Source organism: Dama dama, chromosome 11 (genome assembly GCF_033118175.1).
Source record: "Dama dama isolate Ldn47 chromosome 11, ASM3311817v1, whole genome shotgun sequence".
NCBI lineage: Eukaryota > Metazoa > Chordata > Mammalia > Artiodactyla > Cervidae > Dama > Dama dama.
This window is the reverse complement of record NC_083691.1, coordinates 18,590,880-18,604,075: the sequence shown is the minus strand read 5'-3', so window position 1 is coordinate 18,604,075 and position 13,196 is coordinate 18,590,880. Positions and strand designations below refer to the sequence as shown.

Here is a 13,196-nt window from a genome sequence, read left to right as displayed (position 1 = left end):
GGAATTGAATCCAGGTCTCCCGTACTATAGGCAAATTCTTTACCAACTGAGCTACAAGGGAAGCCATGATGGGTACATTTTTTTTTTTTTTTTGCTGTGACATTTTTAAACAATACTGTTATCATCACTATTATCATTACAAAAGCAATCTTTTTTTAAGTAACTTATTGATATATAGGAAATGCTGGAGAAATGTCAGAATGCCAAAGTCCTTCCCCAAAAGGCTAGTGGACCAAATGTTGCTTCAAAATGTCTGAAATTCTACCAGTAAACTTTTTTGTTTTTTTGGCCATGCTACATGGCTTGTGCTGAGTCCTACCCACTGGACCACCAGGAAATTCCCCTACCAGTGAACTTTTATTCTTCAAATGTGAGAGCTTTCTTTCGTTTAAAATGCAAATCGTAGCAGAACTGTTGCCGGAAGACTTATCTGTTTTTTAATGACGGAATGATTTGATTAGATATTTCTCCCTAAGAACACACAGTGAGAGTTGGAAAACAATAAATAGCCCATGGGTGTCCAGGAGGTGCCAGAATCGGGACACCCACAAGCACAGACGGATGCCTGCAGATGGCAAGAATGAGCTTCACTCGCTGCAGGGCTGATGGGAGACTGAGTTTCATTAGCCTGACCCCAGCCCTCAGCCAGGAAATGTGTGGGAAGACCCTGCCCTGACCAAACTGTCCTGGCTCTCAGTGAATCTCATTTAGCCCCTCCCGGTGGAGTGGACAGTCAAGCAGTTTTTCAACCACCCTCTCAACAGAAGCACTGATGGTGATTATATGGAAATCTGCAATGAAAAGTCCCACTCACATGTTTGTCAGTGAAATACCTGCCACAAGGCCGGAGAGGAAGAAGTTCCTCTGGATGACCCACTGCTCTGGGCAAATAAACCACTGAAACAATTTATGAGAGTAAGCTCAACCAGAAGTACTCACTCATTCCGAAGTGTACACTGAGTGTAGCCATTCTGCAGACCATTAACTTCACTAATTACAACAGTGATTCAAGAGATAAGCCTTTACTAACTTTTTATAAGGCTCTGAGGCTTATAATAGGACCGGCACTTCCCTTCCTCCCCTGCACTCTACCACCAAGCAGAGGGAAAGAAGGGAAAAAAACCCCCAATATTTACTGAATACCTGCTGTATGCCTAACGTTTCCTGTGGGATAGCTCCAGGACCTCTTTGGGGTAGGGAATGCTTTTACAGGTTAGAAAACTGCCAGTGGTTAAGGTCAAATGTTAGTGGTTCAGTCGTGTCTCACTCTTTGGGACCCGGTGGACTGTAGCCCATCAGGCTTCTCTGTCCATGGGACTTCTCAGGCAAGAATACTGGGGTGGGTTGCCATTTCCTTCTCCAGCAGATCTTCCTGACCCAGGGATTGAACCTGCATCTCCTATGTCTCTTGTATTGGCAGGCAGATTCTTCACCACTGAGCCACCTGGGAAGTTCAAGGTCAAACTGCAAATAAGTAGCAGAGCTGGGATTTAGGATCTTCTGGCTTCAAGCTCAGTGTGTTCCCCCCAGCAGCTTCTTCTCACCAAGCAATTTAGAAAAAATAACAAGAACATCAAACAGATAAAGTAAGAACTCGATGCCTTCTTTCTTAGCTCTCTGTTCCCTAGAGTTCTTCCCAGCATGTTGAATATGGATGTTTAACACCTTTTATATTAAGCTAGGATGAAACTCTTAGAGAACAGAGACTAGTGTGGTCTTTCCTAGAGTCCCTACAGCAGTGAGCATCCATTACAGGGATGGGCTTTGGTTACCAGGCAGTGCACATAGGTGTACATCCATCCAGGCTCTGCCATTGCTAGCTCTTCCACTCTGTGCTCGATCCAAGCATTGTGCCCCAGTTTCCTTATCTGTGAAATGGAGAAGGTGATCATAAGAGTAGAGTAAGTCCCCTGCATATGAGTGAGTTCTGTTCTGAGAGTGCATTCATAAGTCCAATTTGTTCATAAAGCCAACAAAGTTAGCCCAATTACGCAACGAACTCAATCGGCTATATAGTACTGTATTGTAATGGGTTTTAATACTTTTCACACAAATGATACATACAAATCAAGCACAAATAATAAAACATGTTTAATCTTTCAGGACAGTCCCTTGAAAAGTACAGGAGTACAGTACAACAGCTGGCATACAAGGGCTGGCATCGCGGGAACAGGCAAGAAGAGTTACTGACCAGAGGAAGGAGGTGGCAGACTTGAAGGATCGTCAATAGAAGACGGAAGACAAGCTGCAGTATCACTCACGCCTGACCTTCGTCAAAGGCACATTCACATCTTCGCAAGTTTGAAACTTGAAGGTTTGTAGGCAGGGGACTTACTGTACTACCTACTTCATAGTGGCTTTAAGCAGATTAAATGGGTTAAGACTTGCAAAAGACTTAAAACGGCGTTTGACACATGTGATCACTCAATAAGTATTAGCTCTTTATGTGTCCAGGGGCTTCAAGTCCCCAGAGCTTTAATTTTCTCTAAGTTCTTTCAGGGGCAGAGGACTTTAGATTTAACCTACCCCTCTGGTCCCTGATGAAACATAATTTTATAGTGTGCCATTGCTTCCAAGCAGTTTTTACCCATGAGTTCAGGTGATTGTAACTATATGAGTTGCTGCTCAATAAATATCTGATTGGATGAAAGCAGAAACTGTAAAGACTGAGTTACAGAGAGAAGTAAACCTTGCCCAAGGTCACCTCGGGAGATGGCAGTACCGTCCAGGCTTTCTGATAAAGAATTAGTGTTCTTGCTCTTACCCTCCCTCCCTACCAGAGGTTCTATCTCCTGACCATCCTGTTCCTAGGTCTCCATTCCCCACTCACCTCTGCTGGGCTGTCTCTCCTCTGGCCTGAACTGTCTCTAATTCCAGTAAGCTTGAAATGCACTGGTCATACAGAAAGCATTTTATCTGCCCTTGCACATGCAAATTCTTTCCATGGGGATTTCTTGGTGTCCGGCTCCACCCCAGCCCACATAGCCATAAACACTCGTGTGTCTACAGCCTGGCCCCAGGGATTCCAGAAATAACAGCAGGGACCTCCATTAGAACGCTGGAACACAGGAAGGCATTTCTGCACTAAGACGCAAGTCCTTTCCAGCCCAGGCCTCTCCTGTCTGTCAAAGCACAAAGCAACCTTTACAAGTCAGGATAGGGAGGGGCAGCCGGGAGGGAGTTTAGATTTCTGGAAAGTTCGCACCTTCTCCTGCTCTCTCTCAGTGCTCAGATCTTCCATTCTAGAGAGTCTCCAGATCTGCTTCTAAGACCTCCACTTAGAATGTGAAATTCTTTCTTGGCTGTGGCATTCTTTGCTCTCAATGATCTGTTTTCCCTTGGATGTGCTGGAACTGGAATAGTGGCATTGTGAGCCCAGATGGCACAAAGACCACTCTCCAGACACCCAGGACTGCCACCTTATTTGGAGTCTGGCACTGGGAACTTTCCGGAGAGAAGGGAGTGGCAGGAGGGGAGCGCCCCGTTTAAAGGGAAGGGAAAGGGCTGGCGATGACCCTGAATAGAAGCCATCTGAGGCGGTCGCTCTCATTTCAGAAGGGTGTTCACAAGGGAAAGTCAGCAGTCAACATCTAGGGAGAGAAGTTTAGCTTTTCGACTGTCCTCCCAAAAATAATACCAGAAGATAAAAAGCATGTACATGTAAGACAGCAGTGATGTGAAAAATAAGTATTTTAATGCGTGACCTGGAAAGTCTGGAAAGAAATATAAAAACAGTTGCTTTAGGGGGTGGGGATTAAATGCATGTTATTCTCCCAATTATCCCTAAGGTCATTTCCCACTTTAAAGAAAATCATAATATCTGGCAATGCCTGGACTTTTTTGGGAGGGTATTTTCCAAGGAAATTTCAGGTTTTAGGTGCCCGTCTGAAAACGAACGTATCGTGTAAAACCCAAGCTTATGCCACTCCAGGAACTAATTCCTCTTTAATGGGGATGGGATTATTTCTAATTCACGGTCCCCATCGCAACGTCATTAAAGGCTGGGTTCACTGTCTTGAGCTCCAAACCTTTGTCACGAATAGGAAGGTGGAGGAAAGACAGGAGCTTGGGTAACAAAGCAGCCGATGGTGTCACCCTCCCAGGCCCGACCTCACCCGGGCCGACGAGAGCCGCAGCTGCATGGGGAGCCCACAAGATGCAGTGAACCGTCTGCAACGCCGCTGCAGCAGGAGAACCCGGCCACCGCAGGAGAGGTCGTGCGAGCCTCCCGGCTCCCGTGCCGCGCCCACGAGTGCCGGGGGTGGCGGGGAGGATGAGGGGCGTTGGTAACAGCATTGCCATGGTAACAGTGACGTCCTTTTACCCTGGATCTAATTGGAGGAAACCCCGTGGCCGAAGCCGCAGCCTGCCGGCCAACCGAACTTGCCCAAGCCGACCCACCCTCCTAGCCTCCCCTTCCCCCTCCCGCCCCGCCCCCTTCTCCCCACCCCCGTTTCCGCGCGCTCAGTCCTCATTGGCCAGAGGCGGGGAGGGAGGCGGAACTCTCAAGGATATCTCAGCGCGACATTGGCGGAGGTGGGCGGCCGCGAGGGCCGGGCCGCTCGGCGGCCCCGCCTCTCGGCTCCGAGGTAGGCTGAGACGGGAGGGTCCTCGGCTAAAGCCAGAAGAGGGATCCAAGTGGTGGGACTCGCGCCGCGGCCGCGGAGACGTGAAGGTGAGCGCCGGGGTCGCCCCGGGGCGCGGGGCCGGGGGCGGGGGGTGGGAAATCCCTCCTCGGGGGTTCGGCCGGGCCAGTGAGTCCGGCGGGAGGCCTTCCCCGGGGTGGGGGGGCAGGGGGAGAGAGCGGCCGGCCTCGACGCCCGCTCTCCTCAGGGACAGGCTCCGGCGGGAAGGTGCGGGCCAACGGCTGCTTCCATCTTGGGCCCCGGGCGGGCCGGGCTCATCACCCCCGCCTCACCTCACCTCGGCTTCTCCTCACGCCGCGCCGCCCGGCTCGGCGGGCGCCCCCCACCCCCCAGGCCCTCCCGGGCGTCCCGCGGTGGGGGGAGCGTGGGCGAGGGGAGGGAAATTCAACTGGGCCGCGCGCGCTGAGACGGACAAAAGGGGCGGCCGGGCGGCGGGGCGCATTGTCTGACGGCGCCGCCCCCGCCCTCCTGCCGCCCCCCGGCGCCCGCCCTCAGGCCTCCTCGCCGCGTCCCCCCTCCCCCCGCCAGCCCCCCGGGTCCGCGCTCCACCTCGCAGTCCGCTCCCCCGGCCCCCATGGAGAAGACGGAGCTGATCCAGAAGGCCAAGCTGGCCGAGCAGGCCGAGCGCTACGACGACATGGCCACCTGCATGAAGGCCGTGACGGAGCAGGGCGCCGAGCTGTCCAACGAGGAGCGCAACCTGCTCTCGGTGGCCTACAAGAACGTGGTCGGGGGCCGCCGGTCCGCCTGGAGGGTTATCTCCAGCATCGAGCAGAAGACCGACACCTCGGACAAGAAGTTGCAGCTGATCAAGGACTACCGGGAGAAAGTGGAGTCCGAGCTGAGGTCCATCTGCACCACGGTCCTGGTGAGTCCCGTGGACCTTCTCCGTGTGCAGGGAGAAGTTGGGGGCACGGGGGACGGCGGCGGAGCCCCCCCCCCCCCCCCCCACACTTTGTGTAAGCCCCTCCCTCGGGATGTTCATGGCAACGGAATGGGGGCCGGGGCTTGCCTGATGGTCTGCCGCTGTGTTTGAGGTGGTTAGCTTTGGCCTCTTTCATGTGTCACTTCAGTTCTTGAGATCAAGAAGCTTTTTTCCCTCCCCCACACCTCCCTCCTCAGTGGTAAGTAGATCTTTCCTAGATAGTGGGTTGGTGCATTTCAGTTTTTGAGATCAAGAAGCTTCCCCCCGCCCCAGCAGTGGTAAGTAGATCTTTTCCTAGATAGTGGGTTGGTGCATTTCAGTTCTTGAGATCAGGAAGCTTTTTGGTTTTTTCCCCCCTCCCCAGTGGTAAGTAGATCTTTCCTAGATAGTGGATTGCTCCACACCAGATAACTTTGAAACGTGCGAGTAGGTTGGTAGCAGACTGAAACTCGTTCCTCAGCTTACGGAGGCGATCTGGGAACCCTTCTTCACATGTATTTAATCAATTGATAGGCTCAGGCTTCCGTTGAAAGAAAGTGCGGTACCTTTTGGATAGTGACAGTATAAGTCGGTTCTCCTCCCAAACCTAGGAATGCAAATTTACTTCGAAAACCTGAATAGATTATTCGTTTTTCAAGTAGAGTAGCTGTTGAGCTTTTTCCTCCTTAAAGACGGGGAAGGGGGAGAATTTGGTAAATGTGGTAAAGGCACAGCTAAATAAAAAGAATGAAGTATCCTGGCGAATTTCAGTACGGGATAACGTTCCCTTGCTGCTACATAGCTACACTTAAACCCTGAGGTGTTGAAATGAATTCCTCTTTGGCTTAGAGCAAGCAGGGAAAGCTATCCAGGTTTTGAACTGTCCGGTCTTAGCAAGGGTGGGTTTTGGGTGGAGTAGGGTGATTGCTATGATTCACGCTTATTACTGAGAACATTTTTAGCTTTGTCATTGTATGATCTTTTGATTAGTAAGGTAAGGTTTTCAAATTTCAGTACCACTATTGTATCCGGAATGTTCTTAAAGGTCTGCTAATAAAATACGAAATATCTGATGTCCTTACTTGTTTTCAGTGCCACTTTTACAAGAGGACTACTAATTTTTGATGTGTGTGTTAACACATGTTTTAGGTGGGCTTTGAAAGACACATCTTGTAGATTGGTGATTTTTCAGAGGGACTAGAGGGGAAAATGCCTCTTGCTCTCCCAACCTTATTTTTCCTTGCTCCATCAGATTCGTGGGGCAGGATTTTTTTTCTTTCACCTCCTTTTCCAGTACAAATAATAGGCAATCTGAACAAAATCAGGCTGATGAAAATAGCTGGTAAAGGGGGAAAGGAAGCAATGCAGAGAGTGTGTACAAAGTGGAGAAAACCATACTGAGATTTTTTGCTTTAAGAAAGTCATATATTCATCTCTGTTCTCCACTCCCTGCCTAGCATAGAGGCACGTAGGATTTTTAAACTGAATTGCTTGTATTAAAAAAAAGTTGCCAACTTCTAAAAGTGATTGTAGACTTCAGTTGCACGTGGTAGCAGTTGTAGGCAACATCCATTGTGTCATCAAGGAAGACTGTAAGAACTCCCACTGTTAACCAAGAAGCTTTTCTGTACAGGTGTTACTTTGGGGCGCTCTCAGAGCATATTTCAGTCTCTTGTTCTGTGCTGTTACTTCTTTGCAGTTTGTTATTTACCCTGCAGCAATTCAGAATGACCACAGAATTTTTCCTGTTCTATAGCAAGTTAACTGGGAATACTTGTTTTACTTTCTGGCTCCTATAAATTTTAGTTTTTATGATGGCTTAAGTGGAGGCGAGTTTGCTTAGTTGATAACTGATTTGAAAGAAACCAAGAAGATCATTTCAGTAGGCCAGATCCCCTGAAATTAGGACAGGTTTTTTGTTTCTGTTTTTTAAACTAAGTGAAATAGAAAAGTTCAGATGCCAGGGTATAAATAAAACATTTTTATTAGTAAAATGGCTTAAGAAACCAATTGTGACTTAATGGCCAACTTAAAAAAAATCCCGAGAAAGCCCATCTTGAAGTTGTCTGTGTTTGAGAGCTTAGCATGTTCAAGGCTCTGTGCTAAGCAGCAGGGGAAGAACAAAGCTGAGAACTGGAGATTTTGTCCTCCAGTAATTTATAAAAAGGAGTGCATGTGAAAGTACTCAAATATAAATATGTAATTCCCAGAAGACAGTTCTGAACAAAATGCTCTGTCGTTTGAAGGAAGCAGAAACCTCAGGAAAGGCTTTACAAGAAGTGACTTTTGGAATGAGCATCGAAGGAGGAGGATGGGAGTGGGGGGTGTCAATATTTCAGGCAGAACAGGAAGAAGGAATATACAGGATTGGCCTTATGCATGGAAAAGGGTTTGTGTGAAGAACAGGATATGTGTAGAGCTATTGTTGTAGAAAAGCCTGTAAGAGGGTAGGAACTATGTAAGAGAATGTCAGAGGGAATTTTTCTTATTTGATTGACAGTGGGAAGATTTTTCAATGATGTGTAGGTGGCAGCATCTGGAATTCACAATTTGGGTGCTAATTACCAGTTTGTAATCTGAACTGATAAGAAGGGTTGGTTAGTGAACAAGTCTGATGATTGGTAAATTAGTGATTTAATAAGGAATCTATCAAAATAATGGGGAAAGGAAAATGAAATCTAAAATTGTTGAACATGAGTGCTAAGATTAGGTTTTCTCTTTTTGCTCCCCTCTGGTAAACAGGAAGAGGAATTTGGTGTGGAGGAAGCAGATGACACTGACGTGTTATAGGACGCTAGTAGTTAAAGAGTAACATAGAAGATAGGCAGGATTTGGGTCATAAGTAGAGATTCTTGGCCTTTTCTTTCTGTTTGATAGAGTAAGTTTTGGGTGGAATTATTTGGACTATTAACTCAAAATGAACATGGTGGACAACTCAACCTTTTTGATAATCACTGGATTGAGAGAGGATATTGAATTGTGGAGGCAGTAAAAAATGTTGAAATGCAAGTAATCTAAAGAGAAAACGAGATAATGGGACCCAAATGGTCAAGGCCAAGTTCTTGGTAGAATCGAAGAGGAGTTAGAGAGGAAGCTGTCACCAAGTTATCTGTCTTTGTCATTTGTGAAACCAGAGAGTTGGGCTAAAATTTCTGTCTCTTCCAATTCTGGTGTTCTTGGACTATTAAAGTTATATGCTCCCAGTCATTCCACCTGTGCTCTAACTTCCAACATTAAAATGAGTAGTTTTTGTAGTCTAGGTTGAAGAACATGTCATTAGTTGTTAAATGTTAAAAGCAACTTTGTATAGCACAGGGAACTATATTCAATATTCTGTGACAAACCATAATGGAAAAGGACATAGAAAAAGAATGTACGTGTGTATCTAGAATTAAGTCGCTTTGCTGTAAGCAGTAATTAACACAACATTTTAATTCAACTTTACTTCAATAAAAAAATAATATATACAGTCCAAAAAAAAGAAAAATGTTGAAAAGCTGACGACTTCAGTGAAATGCCTTTAGGAAGAGGTGATGAAAAAGTCATTGGTGATCCTATTAAGAAATGTTGGAAATGGTAAAGTTTAAGTAAAAATGATTAATAAGTTGTATGACAGAAAGGCAGTGGTTAAAAAATTGAGTAAGGTGTTCAGGAGTCATTAAGAACTTGGGTGTGAGATAAGGGCAAATCGAAGAAACCCAAGGGGTATACAGAGCCTTTCTGGGACGTGGGAACAAACATCATGTACAGTCCGTGACCTTGGACACTAAGCGAATGCAGTATACAAGGTAACCTCTGTCTCAAACAACTCTGTTGATGGTCTTTTATTAGACTGATTTCAGTAGATTGCTTCAGTATAGTGTTTAAACAATTTCAGGAGTTAAGGTCTGTGTTCTTATTTTTTAAAGTAAGAATCATTTAAAATATATAGAAAATAAAATATATAGAAATCGAAAGTCTCTGTTGGTATGTAAATCTTGTTATCTTAATTCCGTAATACATTTGAACTCAGTTGTGTTCTAAATGAATGTCTTAAAGAAAATGTGTCTAGTGCCAGTTATTATTTTGAAGTAAGAAACCAGTATGTTCTTGATAGTTAGTGAGTCTTAATGTAAGCTTACTGACATGATTGAAAAATCATGGGCTCTGGAGTCAAGACTGTCTGTTTTAGGATCACTGCTCTGTAACCTTATAATTCTGCGATTCTAGGCAAGTTTCTTGCAGCCTCTGTTTCTTTATCTATGAATTGGTGAAGATGATGCTTGTCTTTATAGGCTTGTAGTTAAGATAATAGGTAATAGCTGACATTTACAGGGCTTTTACTATATGCCAGGAACTGCTTTAAGAACTTGATATACCCACTGTGTTAAGAAAACAGGGACATGAGGAAGTTAAGTAACTTGATTGATGTCACAAAACTGAGTTTGGAAGAGCAAGGAATCCAGATGGTGTGACTCCAGATGAAATTGTGTGAAACACATTTAGCTCTAAATAACATAGTCACTGACTAAAAGATCAGTGTTTTGAGGAATTTGTACAGTTTGATAAGTGTAAATTAGGAGGGAGGAGGGTAGATCTGTCATGGACAAAACTCAACCTGATCTGTAATTTTGATGCCCTCCTCAATAAAATGCAATAACATTTTAAAACTTGACTTTTGCATTTTTTTTGCCATTAAAATGTAAGCTTGAAGCTAAGAGTTCTTTCTGAAGAGTGAAATGGAGTGGAATATTGTATATATGGACATATAAGTCTTGATCAGTGGTTCTCAGTCAGGTGAATTTACCCACCAGGGACATTTGGCAAGTTCTGGAGATAGTGTTTTTGGTTGTTAAGACTCAGGTGGGAGTGAGGAGTTGCTACTAACTCCTGTGAATAGAAGCCTAAATGCTGCTGATCATCACTTAATGCATAGGAGAATCAGTCTGCTGCCACAGAGAATTACCCAACCCAAATGACAGTAATGCCAAGGTTGAGGAACTCTGAGTTAGGTCATAAATAAAGCAAGAAGTATTACGTTGTATTGAATTGTATGACACCTGTCCTTTAGGTTCTTACTAATACATGGCATCTTGTCAGAACCCTTTGTCTAAGATCTCAGTTATTTTTTATTTCTTTGTCACTCTGTATGCTGTTTAACTCTACAATTCACCTTTCTGGCAGTTATTCAGGGGACCCTGTATTTTCAAAGTTCCACCTTAGGGTTACCTCTAAGGCCTTGAGCTTTTTTTTTTTTTTTTTTTTTTTTTTAAAGAAGAAAAAAACCAACCTTGGCACAAAGAAAAAGGATCCAACTGAAATTACAGTGAAACCTATTTTAGAAAGTGGCAGTTAAAATTGCTGAGTGGCAAGTATTTCCCTCCTTTCCCTAACTGCCATTAATAGTATAGCATATGTGGTTCTAGACGTAAACCCTGTAGTGTGTTTATTTGGATGTTGTGTAATTATATTAATGCCCTATTGAACATTTAGATTGTAAACAATTTTTCTCTGTTACAAACAACACTGAAAAGAACATCCTTGTTGCTTTATGCAAGACTTTACTTAGTTGGGAAATGAAATTTCCAGTTTTTTCCCAGATAGCCCTTGGAAAAGATTATGTGTGTTTATACTGTCATTAGCTGTTGCTGAGAATGGCCATTTCCCCTCACCCTCTCCAGCACAGATAGGTATTTGAGGTTAACAAAAATCTAGTTACTGAAAGGGTTGAAATTTTACCTCTTTGTTCACCTCCTAAGGATATAACGAGGACTACCTTTGTTCTCACAAAGGGCTAGTTGTCAGACTTTTTTAAGTCTTGTATACGGTTTCACTTGATATGATAAACCTAGACCAGCATATTAAAAAGCGGAGACATCACTTTGCCGACAAACGTCTATCTAGTCAAAGCTATGATTTTCCCAGTAGTCATGTATGAATGTGAGAGTTGGACCATAAAGACTTTTGAGGGCCAAAGAATTCATGCTTTTGAATTGTGGTGCTGGAGAAGACTCTTAAGAGTCTCTTGGACAACAAAGGAGATCAAACCTATTAATCATAAAGAAATCAACCCTGAATATTCATTGTAAGGACTGTTGCTGAATGTCCAGTACTTTAGCCACTTGATGCGAAGAGCTGACTCTTTGGAAAAGACACTGATGCTGAGAAAGATTGAGGGCAGGCGGAGAAGGGGGGCGACAGAGGATGAGATGGTTGGATGGCATCACTGACTCAATGGACATGAGTTTGATCTAACTTAGGGAGATAGTGAAGGACAGGGAATCCTGGCGTGCAACAGTTCATGGGGTCACAGAGTGGAACATCACTTAGCAACTGAACAACACCAGTTTCACTTATAAAATGATACCATGTCATGAGATTAGGTAATTCAAGGTGCTTAACAATTGGGAAATCTGCTTGATGATATTGATGTTTATTTCTTTATGATATTTATCAATACCAGTTTTTGTGTTTAGCACTAGTTCTTTCAGAGCAACAGCAGAAGGTATCTTTGTGCCATTGACTTTCCAGGTATCAAGGAGGGATGGTAGAGAAATACTGTTTGAAAGATGTGAAATGAAGAAAATTTATAGTTCATCCATTTTTACTTAAGTAATTTGACCAGATTATAAATGTTGTTTATATATTGAAGTATTTAAAGACACAGTGATGGTATCTGCAACTTCAAAATAGGAGGAGGGGGTTAAGGTGAAACAGGTGTGTGTGTGTGTGAATTAATATAGTAGCAGCTGGCTTTAATGAGAACTCATCATGCTCTTTCGTATGTGTTTGAGATTTTCCATGGTTAAAAGGTTTTCTCCCCTAGAAATTTTCCACTCTTAAGTTTTCACACAAGAGAAAAAGCCCTGTACAAGAATGACCATAGTAGCTTTGTTCTAAAATCAGAAAACTGAAAACAGTCCATTATTAGGACAATGAATTAACTGTGGTATATTCATAGAGTACTACTCAGCAGTAAAAAGGAATGGACTATTGATACATACTGTAATATAGATGAATTTCAAAAACATGCTAAGTGAAGAAGCACATAATGTCATTCTAATTATGTGAAATTCTAGAACAAGCACAAGTAGTCTCTAGGTGAAAAATCAGAAGAGTGGGAACTTCAGGGGATGGAGGAACTTTCTATGGTGATTGTAACGGTCTTTGTGCTGATACAGATTTGAGTTACACATGTACATGTGTTTGTGGAAACTTGGCAAGTATGTGCTTAATGTTTGTACTTTTTGTTGTATGTAAATTTTTACTTGAAAAGAAAATAAACATTGGTTAGTGACAGTCATGTACTGATATCTTCAGTTTACACAGAAACTAACAGAATTGGATAGATACATGTATGATAAAGCAATTTGGTCAAAGATTAATTGTAAGATATGGGTAGTGGGTCAGTAGGTGCTCACTGTTGCCATATGTTAACGGTATAATATTCTACATTGCTGTGGTTGAATGCCTTTAATACTTACTGGGGAAAAAAACCCAAAATGGTGAAGCCCACATCTTGTTGACCTCAAGATAGGAGAACTTATGGAAAGGTATTGCTGTCCACTTAGAAGATTGGGCTGATAGACTCGGCACCATTGGCTTTTGCTTTTATTTGGTGGTAAGTGCTAAATAGATTTATGGAGGTGAAGAATGCAATGGAAGAC

The 13,196-nt window shown here is 43.9% G+C and overlaps 1 protein-coding gene across 2 annotated transcripts in view; it reads left to right on the top strand.

The window, feature by feature from the left end:
• The first annotated feature begins 4,528 nt into the window (after positions 1–4,528).
• YWHAQ (tyrosine 3-monooxygenase/tryptophan 5-monooxygenase activation protein theta) overlaps positions 4,529–13,196 on the top strand; it is a 32,099-nt gene continuing 23,431 nt past the window's right edge. Inside the window, exons 1-2 of one of the 2 annotated variants that reach the window (XM_061154797.1) lie at positions 4,529–4,675; positions 5,175–5,514. In XM_061154797.1, coding sequence (XP_061010780.1) covers positions 5,221–5,514 — 294 coding nt within the window. In that variant the 5' untranslated portion in view covers positions 4,529–4,675; positions 5,175–5,220. Of the gene's footprint in view, positions 4,676–5,141; positions 5,515–13,196 lie in introns of both variants that reach the window. The other variant, XM_061154798.1, reaches the window with a different exon arrangement.